The sequence below is a fragment of the Sciurus carolinensis genome, chromosome 11, assembly GCF_902686445.1.
Source record: "Sciurus carolinensis chromosome 11, mSciCar1.2, whole genome shotgun sequence".
NCBI classification, from domain to species: Eukaryota; Metazoa; Chordata; class Mammalia; order Rodentia; family Sciuridae; genus Sciurus; species Sciurus carolinensis.
This window is the reverse complement of record NC_062223.1, coordinates 72,914,417-72,928,608: the sequence shown is the minus strand read 5'-3', so window position 1 is coordinate 72,928,608 and position 14,192 is coordinate 72,914,417. Positions and strand designations below refer to the sequence as shown.

Genomic DNA, 14,192 nt, shown 5'->3' with positions numbered 1-14,192 from the left:
GACTCTTCATGTGATGAAATCACCTATCTCTTTCTCCTTGATTCTTCAATGATCCTGGAAAAATGATCTTTCCTATTGTAAAATAATTTGACCCTCAATTCACCACAAATAGCCTTTCTTTCTCCCAGGGTTCCCCTGGTTTTCTCAAATAAATAAATAAATAAATAAATAAATAAATCCTTCTATCTCTTCTCCTGAGGAGGCTTCACTACAACTGCACAGTTGTTATTTCATCCTTGCCTGTACTCTGCAGGAATACAAAGAGGAAGGTAAAATGTGTTAGAAGGTGTGAGGACACTGGTGCTAAGTCAGAATGATGCAGTGTTGGAGCTCACTGAGCCTAAGGTTGGTTTGATTGAAAACATGCTCACTGTGACGGTGCAAAGCAAGGACATGGTCCCATCATAAACAACATTAAGTTGATACTGCACCAAACAAAGCAAGGACATCCTGTAGTTCTCTATTTCCCTCCAAATAAATTACTAGAGAAAAGAACATGGCAGATCCTTCAAAAAAGGCTTTCAATTCAGTTATAAGGGGTAGTGATTATAAATGATAAGTAATGTTGAACTCCTTAAGAGGTTACAAAACAATCAACCTGATTTTAGAAAAATATTCTTGTTCTTCATCTCCACTGCCTCTCTCTTCCATCCTAGGCTTCAGAATCAAAAGACTGAGTGAAAAATGATAATGTTTTCAAATCAAACTGACATCAGAGACATCTGGTACACCATGACTGGGATCCCAGGACTGGAAGAAGCACATAAATGGATTTCCATCCCCATTTGTTCCTTGTACCTAGTGGCTATTCTGGGCAACACTCTCTTATTATTCCTGATCTTTACTGAGCGCAGTCTTCATGAACCTATGTACTTCTTCCTCTCCATGTTGGCCCTGGCAGATATCTTTCTCTCCATAGTTACCACACCAAAGATGCTGGCAATCTTCTGGTTCCGAGCTGGGGATATTTCCTTTGGTAGTTGTGTGTCTCAGATGTTCTTCCTCCACTTCATCTTTGTGGCAGAGTCTGCCATATTGTTGGCCATGGCATTTGACCGTTACGTGGCCATCTGTCATCCACTAAGGTACACGACTATTCTAACACCCTCCGCCATTGGGAAAATGGGTGTTGCATCAGTAACTAGGAGTTTCTTCATCTGCTTTCCCTTAGTTTTTCTGGTTTATCGGCTCCATTACTGCGGAAAGAATATTATTCGTCATTCATATTGTGAACATATGGGCATTGCCAGGTTGGCCTGTGATAGCATCAAAGTGAACATCTACTATGGGGTGATTGTGGCCCTCTTTTCCACATGCCTGGATGTGGTGCTTATCATCATCTCCTATGCCCTTATACTTTGTACTGTGTTTAAAATCCCTTCCCAGGATGCCCGACTCAAGGCTCTGGGTACTTGTGGTTCTCATGTCTGTGTCATCATCTTGTTCTATGCACCAGCTTTCTTTTCCTTCTTTGCTCACCGGTTTGGGGGACACAGCATACCCCTTCATGTGCATATTCTCCTTGCTAATCTTTACGTGGTGGTACCACCCACCCTCAACCCCATCATCTATGGAGTTAAGACCAAGCAAATCCAGGAGAGAATTATTCAGATCTTTTCTTTGAACAAGATACTTTGTTGATATAAACCAATAGATTAGTTCTTTATTATCCCAAGAAACTGCAAAATTGATGTGCATTTGAAGTTATAGTGGACATCTTTTATCATGCCAACATTAAGAAGAAAATAACAGCAAATTTTGAGTAAATGAGACAATGTTAAATTTTTCCTCTTTGTGTATCTCTTCTCAGGACAGTATTAGAGCAAGGATATCTTATTTTCTGTATAATATTTAACTTTGTTACAACAGGCTTAAAGTGTAGTACTTCAAAGGTAAGTTTCAATTTCATATTAATGTGAAAAATAGAACTAGAGATACAACTCACATCTACCTGCTATGAAAAAGATGAAAAACATATTCCCCAAACTGCCTAACAGACATGCAGCCTATTTTCCTATAAAATAGGAAGAGGAAATAGTACTACAGTTCAAAGAAAGTAGTTTTTACCTGCTTAGCACCACGATTTAGTAATTGAGTATTTGGTTTATGAGTTTGATTTTGGAATTCCAGATGCGTGAACTTTGTCAAGAATATTTACTCTTCCGGGGCATTCGTATATTAACTACATAATGGATATCTATATATCTATATATCTATCTCTCTATATATATGTATATATATGTGTATATATATCTATATCTATCTTTACATATATATATACTTTAATATTTTATACCCATCAATAAGATGATTGGAAGGTTTATATGACATGATCTACATAAAAATCATAAAACAGCCTAGCACAAAATGAAATAAAATTATGTTATCTACTGTAATTATTAGTGGTTGTATAATCAACCTGTTTCTCACAAACAACAAGATCTGCAGGACAGAGAAAGGAGGCTTCTGTATTTTATTTTTTTATTTCCTATGTATACTGTTAAGTATTATGGGAAATATTGACTATAGTTAATCCTGGGCATTAAATCATTAAAATTTTTCCATATAGAGGCAGGAGGAAGACTTTATCAGTGATCATTTTCAAAATTAATAGCATGTATGCCAATTAAGATCATTGAACTGGACACATATCCCTATTTATTAACTGAATGTAAAGGGCAGTACACTCTTGGTCATGATTCGAAGGCACTATGGACTAAATACCAATAAGGTCATGGTATTTTTAATGGTCATGGTAAAAGGCATTCGTCATGAAAAAAAGCAACAATGGGATATAAAGAACATACAAGGAAGATAAGATAATGGTTGAATTAAAAAAATTTACATATTCTCTATAAATGCAAAGGAACAAATGTACATATGTGTGCTCAAAGCATTGGTGATAAAAATGGACAACTAAAAATTATAAATGCACATGATGAATGTATTAAAATGCATCCTAAAATTATGTATAATCCAATTGTTATAGGATAAGATACGAGTACATGCTTATATAGAAATGAACCTAAAATATTTTTCAGAGGATCAGATATGGCAGAATACTTATCATGTGATCTCAGTTGCATAGATACATATCCTTATATTCATCTCTGGAACCATATGGACTTTGTATTTACATAAATATCAATTAAGTATATACAGAATTCTATGATATCATGGATTTTTTAAGGAAACATTTTAAATAAATAGAGTTTAAAAATTACGTTTTGCTTGTCAATTATCTTTTCAAGATGGATGACAAACATAACATTAATATATTACTCCACCTGTTTATAGATATTTGTTATGGTTTGGATGTGAGGTGTCCCCCAAAAGTTCGCATGTGAGACATTGCAAGAAGGTTTGGATGAGAAATGATTGGGTTACAGTGTGGGTGTGGCTGGAGGAAGTAGTTAATTGGGGTGTGGCTATGGGGTATCTATTTTGTATCTGGAATCTTTCTAGAGTATCTGGAGTGTGGACTCTTTCCCCCTCTGCTTCCAGATACATGTGAGCTGCTTCCCTTCCCCATATTCTTCCACCATGCTGTTCATCCTCACCTGGAGTCCTGAGGAATGGTGTTGAACTTCTAAGGACTAAGATCTATGAAACTGTGAGCGCTCAAGTGAACTTTTCTTCCTCTACAATTGTGCTGGTTGGGTCTTTGAGTCACAGCATTGAAAAAGCTGACTAAAACAATATTACTGTTGTTTTCTTTACATAATATAATCTTATTGACACACATAGAGTTAACATAATATTATTCCACCTGTCTATAGATTTTACTGCTGTTTTCTTTACTTGATATAATCTTACAAACAACTTGATGTTGTAAACTCTATGTATACAAAGTTTAATTTGTTCAGTATTGCTTGCCACTGTAATAGGTCTTTCCTCACAGAATCATTCAATCTGTTCAACACATGATCCATTCTTGTTTACATTAGGTCTCAGTAAAGATAAGGTGTGAATAGCTACATTGTTTATATATCACCTTGAATTTCATATTATCAATAACTTAAATTCTTGGACATTTTTTTCCAAACTCATTAAGTGTACTTGATAACCAAACAAGGATTACATATTTAGCATAAAATCTATGTGTCTCAAGAATATATGGTGTGGAAGGATTATATTTAGCATGTAGTGTAGACATTAAGACCTGTGTCCTCCATTAAAACTATAAATTTGTAATAATAAGCTAAAATGTTTATTAGTGTACATGGATGATTTCTGTAGAAATAGTTGATATTTAATTCTACAACCTGGCAATGCAGAAGAAAAATTAAGTATACCATGATTTTCAAATTTTTATTTAGCCCCTGATTAATTCTGGTTTAATGTTGCCTTGGAATTGTTTTAGTGTCTCAATGTATTTTTAAAGATCAATGTTGATACTTATTCATAGAAAGTAAATTATATATTGAGTTGAATTGAGGAACAAGATATTGAGCAAGGTACTAATATCCAAAGGTGCTTGGTATAGGCAAAATTATTTGAGAGTGAATTACATAGGAAAGAGAGTTATCATGAGTGCTATAAACATACAGACTCACACAAACACACACACACACACATTTTCATTAAAACGATAATTCAAAACAATTTGAATTTATTCCATAATTTTAACACACTCAAGAAAACTTTATTATTTTCTAGGTTAGATGAGAACTTGGGATATTTTACCCTATGCTATTGAAACAAAAAAATAGCAACCTTGTTAATAGGAAATATGTAAAATTAAGCTATTTTTAATCAAGTAAGTATAAGTTGAATCCTACTGAACAAATGTAATTACCTATTTAATATTGTGCACTGCATTTAACTACTTGTATTTCCTGTGTTAATATTTTCTGATGTATTCAATAAAATAATATCAAGAAGAGTTTTTCTGGAGCACAGTATAATATAAAAATACTTATTGATCTAATTTTAATAATTAATAATTGTGCAGGAGCCAAGCACAGTGGCGCACACCTGTAATTCCAGAGGGTCATGAGGCCCAGGTAGGAGTAAGACAGAGATGCCCACCCAGCAATGCATATCTTGCAACCAGGAAGACCAACCAACCAGGAAGAAAGATGAAAAGTGGTAATGTGCAACATTATCTTCCATGTTAACACTTTAGAGGCTGTATTTTCAGTACCAAGCATAAAGACAAAACCCCTGAGAAGAGATATTCTGATGTCAGGATTCTTCCATGGTCCTGCAAATGCCAATTACAGAAGCTTTCGAGAATAGCCTGTCTGAAGAGCTGGTTCTTCTCTAAAACTTACATAAGTCCTCAGGTAAATAATTTCACTTTTTGATCCCTACCATCTTCATCTGTAAATAAGAAAATGAAATTAAATTGTTTCTAATTGTTTTCTTTCTTATGTAGTTTTATTTCACTTTATTCTTTATTTATAATATCTACAAAGTACACAGGCAGTGATAAAATATATGCTCCCATATTTGTTCCTACAATTATTCTGAATGATGAGATATAAATGGTTTTGGAAAAGCAACAGCCAGAGGCTAGGAATGCAGAGCATTGACAGAGCATTGCCTAGCATGTGGGAGGTTCTGGGTTAAATTTCCAGGAAGAAAGGTGTACCTGTGTTCTCAGGGAAGTTTCAATCAAGTGTGCCACTAAATACAGAAATACACATGCAGGCATAAACACAAAGAGATGTGACTAGGTAATGATTAGCAGGCTATACAAAAGGCAATTTTTATCTTAGCAACATGTTAGGCCAGAGATAAATTAAAAACCAGAAATATAGTATGATAAATCCAAGATGCCAAGTAGAAACCAAGTATTTATAACACAAAAAACAATAAACTCCTACTTTACTCATGGTTAACAGATTCTTAACTCAGAAAGGTCTTAAGGATAATTGGAATACTGACAGGGTGTTTGGAAATTAATTTTAATGTAAGCAATGCCCCAACAATAAGAAATAGAAAAATCTAAATAGAGCAATAACAAATTTTCATTCGAATTTTAAATGCATATCTTCTATGTATCCTTTTTCTCCCCCACTGTCTCCTTTCTCAATGGTTTTATTTCCCACCATTGGCCTTTCTATGTTATTAAAAGACAAGAATTTAAATGACTTCACTTAATTATTCATCCAATTTTGTTAAGAATTTGTTACATGTAGGATCGTAATGCTTCCTTGCACCATCAAGAGAAGCTAATTTATTCAACATCATATAAGTTAACCTACATAACTTATTTTAAGATGTTTTTCATGGAGACTAATTTTGCAAAATAAAATGTTACGAAGAAGTTATGTAATCCCCCCAAATAATTTGAGTATTTTACTTTTTATTTATTTCAGATAATACATTGTGATAAATCAACACATGAAAAATTAATGGGATAGTGTGAACCTGTTCAGTGTTCTGCATACTTATGTCCTCACTGTAGCTCTGGCTTTGCCATCTGTCCTACCCAATGACAGTGAACAGTTTAGCACAAAATTCAGTCCTTTGACTCTCAACTTGTACTTTGATTCTGACAAGAGATCTCTGATCTTCTTCTTCAGATGCTGATTATGCTTACTATCATGATTCTAAAATGTGCACCATCTTTATAATATTCTTGTTTCATTTCCAGTTGTTAATTCCTTCACTTATATTTCACTGATGTAAATGTTAATATATATTAGGAAATATTCTAATTGACAGTGCAGTTTTGGTGGATTTCCAAACAGCTGACTATGTGTGGGGACAATATTTCTGATTATGACATGAACATTGACCCATTAAAAATGTTATTCTAGGTTGATGAGTGAGGATGTGATGTGAGAATTAGAATTTCAGTTTGTTATTTAAAATAGTTTGTAAAACTTAAGACTTAAAATGGCTCTAGAATAACAAAACACAGAGTTGAGGGGAACCCTGCATCAGAAGTAAGTCTTGTAATCCCAGAGAGAGAGATAAGAACTTGGGGTGAAAAACTAGGATTTGAAATGCTTGAAACCTGAAAGGTGGAGAGAGGATATGGTATAATATAGAAAGGATGCACATCCCAGCAGTTCCTTAGCACCAGACTGAAACATACTCCTCAGTGAGTAATAAAGGGAACTTAATGAAACTATTCAATATAGGTCTTGAAACGCTAGCCAAGAACAATCAGGCAAGAGAAGGAAATTAAAGGGAAAAATAGAAAAAGAAGAAGTCAAACTATGTCTCTTTATTGATGATGTGATTTTATATCTAGAAGACCCAGAAAACTTCATCAGAAGACTTCTAGAACTGATTAATGAATTCAGCAAAATATCAGGATAAAAATCAACATTCATTAATCAATGACCTTCCTACACTATGACAGTGATTCTACTAAAAACATATTTAAAGACTAATTCATTGTAGCCTCAAAAAATAATACTTGGGAAATATTCTAAACAAGGAGGTAAAATATCTCTAAGATGAATATTATATAGAATACTGAAGAAATAGAAAAGACATTAGAAACTGAGAAGATCTCTCATGCTCTTTGATAGGCAGAATTAATATTGTCAAAAAGGCTTCCCTACCAAGAGTAATATACAGATTTCAGGCAATTCCCATTAAAATACAATGGCATTATTCACAGAACTAGAAATACAGTCCTTACATTCATTTGGAAGAATAAGAGACCCAGAAGAGCCAAAGAAATTCTGAGCAAGAAGAGTGATCCTGGAAGTATGCCAATATCCAATCTAAAATTATAGTACAGAGCTATAGTAACAAAAATAGCATGGTACTGGCATCAGAATAGATATGAATATCAATGGCATAGAACAGAAGATACTGAGCGAAATCCACATACTTAGAGCCACCTGAAACTTTACAAAGATGCCAAAAACATATGTCAGAGAAAATATATTCTTTTTAACATATGGTGCTGGAAAAACTGGGTATTTACCTGCAGAAGAATGAAACACAGACCATTTCTTTCACCCTGAATCAAAGTTATTCAATGACTTGGGAATTAGATCAGAAAGTTTACAACTGCTAGAAGAGAACTCCATCACATTGATACAGGCAGGCATCACCTTCCTTAACAAGACTTCTAACATTCAAGAAATAAAACCAAGAATCAACAAGTGGGATGCCTTCAAGTTAAAAAGCTCTGAACAACAAAGGAAATGATAAAGAGTATGAAGAGAGATCATAAAAATGGGAGAAAATTTTTGCCAGCTACATTGGCAAAGGGTATTAATATTGAGAATATATAAAGAACCCAAAAAAACTTATCAAAAAACAATAACAGAAACAACACAATAAATGGGCAAAAGAACCAAATAGACATTTCTCAAAAGAATGAACACAAATGACCAACAAATATATTTTAAAAATGTTCAACATCTCTAGCAATCAGAGAAATGCAAAAAAAAAAAAACCTACGAAAAGATTTCAGATTGCTGAGCCTGCCCGCCCCCACACCAAGGTCAGAAGCTGGTGCTGAGCTTGCCCCCCCAACCCCGCTGAGGAATCCAGTGCTGAGGCCCTCAGCCCACCCCCACACTGAAAACAGAGGCCCGTAGCTCAGCCTGCCCACCTGCCCCCCTACTGCTGAGGGACACTGCACCTGCCTCCATGCTCACTCATCACACCCTTGCTGGGGCTCCCCAGCTTCTTTGTAGGCTGGTGCACACATTTTGAATGTTAATGGCCTGAACTCATCAATAAAAAGACATGGACTGGCATATTGTATTAAAAAGAAAGACCCAACAATATGCTGCCTTCAAGAGACTCATCTCATAGAAAAAGACATCCACAGACTAAAGGTGAAAGGATGGGGAAAAACATACCATGTACATGAACCCAGTAAAAAAGCAGTCTTTTTACTATACTGGAGGTCTCCAGTCCTCATATCAGAAAAAGTGGACTTCAAACCTAAGTTAGTCAAAAGGAATAAAGAAGGACATTTCATACTGCTAAAGGGAAGCATAAAACAGCAAGATATAACAATTTAAAATATTTATGCCCCAAACAATGGAGCATCTGTGTAAATCAAACAAACCCTTCTCAATTTTAAGAATCAAATAGACCAAAACACATTAATAGTGGGGGACTTTAACACACCACTCTCACCACTGGATATCTCCTCTCAACAAAACTGAACAAAGAAAGTATAGAACTAAATAATACAATCAATGATATAGACTTACTGCATATTTACAGAGCATTTCATCCATCATCGAGTGAATATACTTTCTTCTAAGCAGCTCATGGATCCTTCTCCAAAATAGACCATATGCTATGCCACAGGGAAGCCATTAGTAAATAAAAAAAATAGAGATCCTACCCTGTATCCTATCAGATCATAATGGAATGCAATTAGAAATGAATGGTAAAACAACAAACAAAAACTACTCATACATCTGGACACTAAATAATATGCTATTGAATGATGCAATGATAACAGAAGACAATAGAAAAGAAGAAAAAAAATTCTTAGAGGTAAATGAGAACAATGACACAACATATCAAAATCTCCAGGACACTCTGAAAGCAGTACTAAGAGGAAATTTCATTGCATTGAGCTCATACATTAAAAAAATAAAAAGTCAACAATTAAATGACCTAACATTGCATCTTAAAGAGTTAGAAAAAGAAGAACAGATAAACACCAAAAATAGTAGAACACAGGAAATAATTAAAATCAGAGTTGAAATCAATGAAATTGAAACTACAGAAACAATTCAAAAAATTGACAAAACAAAAAGTTGATTCTTTGAAAAAATAAACAAAATTGAGAAACCCCTAGTCACACTAATGAAGAGAAGGAGAAAGAAAACTCAAATTACTAGAATTCATGATGAAAAAGGAAAGATCATGACAGACACCATTGAAATACATAACATAATTAGAAGCTATTTTGAAAATCTATACTCCAACAAAATAGAAAATATCGAAGACATTGACAAATTTTTAGAGACATATGATCCTCCCAAACTGAATCAGGAAGATGGAGGAAAGATAGCCTCTTCAACAAATGGTGCTGGGAAAACTGGAAAACCATATGCAATAGAATGAAATTAAACCCCTATCTCTCACCCTACACAAAACTCAACTCAAAATGGATCAAGGACCTCGGAATCAGACCAGAGACCCTGCATCTTATAGAAGAAAAAGTAGGTCCAGAGCTTCAACTTGTTGGCTTAGGATCAGACTTCCTTAACAGGACTCCCATAGCACAAGAAATAAAAGCAAGAATCAACAACTGGGATAGATTCAAACTAAAAAGCTTTCTCTCAGCAAAGGAAACTATCAGAAATGTGAAGAGAGAGCCTACAGAGTGGGAGAATATCTTTGCCAACCATACCTCAGATAGAGCGCTAATTTCCAGAATCTATAAAGAACTCAAAAAACTCTACACGAAGAATACAAATAATCCAATCAACAAATGGGCTAAGGAAATGAACAGACACTTCACAGAAGAAGATGTACAAGTAATCAACAGATATATGAAAAAATGTTCAACATCCCTAGTAATAAGGGAAATGCAAATCAAAACTACCCTAAGATTTCATCTCACCCCAATTTGAATGGCGATTATCAAGAATACAAGCAACAATAGGTGTTGGCGAGGATGTGGTGAAAAAGGAACACTCATACATTGCTGGTGGGGTTGCAAATTCGTGCAGCCCCTCTGGAAAGCAGTATGGAGATTCCTCAGAAAGCTTGGAATGGAAACACCATTTGACCCAGCTATCCCACTCCTTGGCCTATACCCAAAGGACTTAAAATCAGCATACTACAGAGATACAGCCACATCAATGTTCATTGCTGCTCAATTCACCATAGCCAGATTGTGGAACCAACCTAGATGCCCTTCAGTTGATGAATGGATAAAGAAACTGTGGCATATATATACAATGGAATATTACTCCGCAATGAAGAATGATAAAATTATGGCATTTGTAGGCAAATGGACGAAATTGGAGAAATTCATGCTAAGTGAGATAAGCCAATCTCAAAAAACTAAAGAACGAATGATCTCGCTGATAAGCGGATGAGGACATATAATGGGGGGTGGGAGGGGTTAGCATTAGGTTTAGGGTTAGGTTTAGGGTTAGGGATAAGGAGAGCGGTAAGAATGAAGGAAAGAAGGACTGTATAGAGGGAAAAGAGGGGTGGGAGGGGTGGGGGGGAAGGGAAAAAAAATAAACATCATTGCCCTATGTAAACGTATGATTACACAAATGGTATGCCTTGACTCTATGTACAAATAGAGAAACAACATGGATCCCATTTGTATACAGTTAAAAAAAATAAATATATAAAAAAAATAAATAAATAAACAGATCAATTTCAAGCACTGAAATAGAAGAAGCCATCAAAAGCCTACCAACCAAGAAAAGCCCAGGATCAGATGTATTCTTATCTGAATTCTACAAGACCTTTAAGGAAGAACTGATACCAATTATCCTCAAAGTATTTCAGAAAATAGAAAAGGAGGGAACCCTTCCAAATTCGTTCTATGAGGCTAGTATCACTCTGATACCAAAACCAGACAAAGACACATCAAGGAAAGAAAACTTTAGGCCAATATCCCTAATGAACATTGATACAAAAATCCTTAACAAAATACCGGCAAATCACATACAAAAATATATTAAAAAAATAATGCACTATTATCAAGTGGGGTTTATCCCAGGAATGCAGGGTTGGTTCAACATCCGGAAGTCAATAAATGTAATTCATCACATCAACAGACTTAAATTTAAGAATCACATGATTATTTCAATAGATGCTGAGAAAGCACTTGATAAAATACAGTACCGCTTTATGCTTAAAACACTAGAAAAAATAGGTATAATGGGAATATACCTCAACATTGTAAAGGCTATCTATGCTAAGCCCACAGTCAACATCATTTTTTTTTCATCATTAGTTGGTCTTTATTTTTATTTTTATTTTTTATTGTATAAAAATGGGATACAGGTTGTTTCTCTATTTGTACATAGAGTCAAGGCATACCATTTGTGTAATCATACGTTTACATAGGCAATGATGTTTATTTTTTTTCCCTTCCCCCCCACCCCTCCCACCCCTGCGACTGGAGTGGGCAGAGCTGCCTGAATAGGTCTCTGGCTGCCCTGCCCTGATCCCAGAGGCTGCTTGCGGATCGAAGCTCTCCATTGGTTCGCGGGCTTGTGGCTGGTTCTATGTAGAAAACCTCTCACTGGGTGGTCTGGTCTGAGAAGCTAGCCTTGAAAGGCACCTCCCACCACTGGGGTCCAGGCTACTTGGGGAAGTCTCTGGCTGCCCTATCCTGGTCCCTGAAGCTGCTTGTGTGCCGGAGTACGCTGTGCTGCGCTGGCTCCGGGACTTGGAGCTTGTTCTGGTCAGAAAGGCTCTCACGAGCGGGCCTGTTCCGAGAACCTGGAGAAGCTGGCTGTGTGGGCGGGGCCCACCGCTGAAGTGCACAGGGCTGCCTGTGGAAGACTCTAGCTGCCCTGCCCGGCTCTGATAAGCCACCTCTATCTGGGCCTGCCACCCGGGCCGAGCTTTACCCAGTGGGCAGACTCACCTGTGGCTCTATTTTGGTCCAAGTCTCTCAATGCCTCACCTTCTTAACTCCTGGGTTCTGGAGCGACTGGGGGTGCAGTCACCCTCTAAGCCGCCATCTTGGATCGCCCCCCAACATCATTATTAATGGAGAAAAACTGAAAGCATTCCCTCTAAAAACTGGGACAAGACAGGTATGCCCTCTTTCACCACTTCTATTCAACATCGTCCTTGAAACACTTGCCAGAGCAATTAGACAGACCAAAGAAATTAAAGGGATACAAATAGGAAAAGAAGAACTAAAGTTGTTACTATTTGCTGGTGACATGATCCTATATTTAGAAGATCCAAAAAAATTCCACTAGAAAACTTCTAGGACTAATAAATGAATTCAGCAAAGTAGCAGAATATAAAATCAATACACATAATACACACAATACACATAATAAATCTAATGCATTTCTATTCATAAGTGATGAATCCTCTGAAAGAGAAATTAGGAAAACTCCATTCACAGTAGCCTCAAAATAAATAAATAAATAAATAAAATATTTGGGAATTAATCTAACAAAAGAGGTGAAAGACCTCTACAATGAAATCTACAGAACATTAAAGAAAGAAATTGAAGAAAACCTTCGAAGATGGAAAGATCTTCCAAGTTCTTGGATAGGCAGAATTAACATTGTCAAAATGGCCATTCTACCAAAGGTGCTATACAGAGTCAATGCAATTCCAATTAAAATCCCTATGACTTTCCTCATAGAAATAAAGAAAGCAATCATGAAGTTCATCTAGAAGAACAAGAGACCTTCAATAGCCAAAATGATCCTGAGTAGAAAAAGTGAAACAGGAGGTATCACAATACCAGACAGTAAATTATACTACAGAGCATTAGTAACAAAAACAGCATGGTGGGGCTGGGGAGATAGCTCAGTCGGTAGAGTGCTTGCCTTGTAAGCACAAGGCCCTGGTTTCAATCCCCAGCACCCCCCCCCCCAAAAAAAAAAAACAAAAAAAAAAACAAAAAAAAAACCAGCATGGTCTTGGCACCAAAATAGCCTGGCAGATCAATGGTACAGAATAGAAGACACAGAGACAAAACCACATAAATACAGTAACCTCATACTAGGCAAAGGAGCCAAAAACATACAATGAAGAAAAGATAGCCTGTTCAATAAATGGTGCTGGGAAAACTGGAAGTACATATGCAGTAAAATGAAATTAAACCCCTATCTCTTACCCTGCACAAAACTCAACTCAAAATGGATCAAGGACATAGGAATTTGACCAGAGACCCTGCACCTAATAAAGACAAAGTAGGCCCAAATCTTCATCATGTTGTCTTAGGATCAGACTTCCTCCAAAAGACTCCCAAAGCATAAGAAAGCAAAGCAGGAACCAATAAGTGGGATGGACTCAAACTAAAAAACTTTTTCTTAGCAAAGGATACAATGAAGAATGTGAAGAGAGAGCCTACAGAGTGGAAGAAAATCTTTTCCACATGCTCTTCAGATAGAGCACTCATCACAAAATTTATAAAGAACTTAAAAAGTTTACAACCAAAATACAAAGAACCCAATCAATAAATGGGCCAAGGAACTGGACAGACACTTTACAGAAGAAGACATACAGGCAATTAAAAAATATATGAAAAAGTGTTCAACATCTCTAGTAATTAGAGAAATGCAAATTAAAACAAC

At 35.9% G+C, this 14,192-nt stretch overlaps 1 protein-coding gene across 1 annotated transcript; it reads left to right on the top strand.

The window, feature by feature from the left end:
• The first annotated feature begins 684 nt into the window (after nucleotides 1-684).
• Nucleotides 685-1,641, top strand: LOC124959959 (olfactory receptor 52Z1-like). The gene has a single exon (XM_047518464.1). The coding sequence runs from the start codon at nucleotides 685-687 to the stop codon at nucleotides 1,639-1,641; it is 957 nt and encodes a 318-aa protein (XP_047374420.1).
• Nucleotides 1,642-14,192: the final 12,551 nt, after the last annotated feature.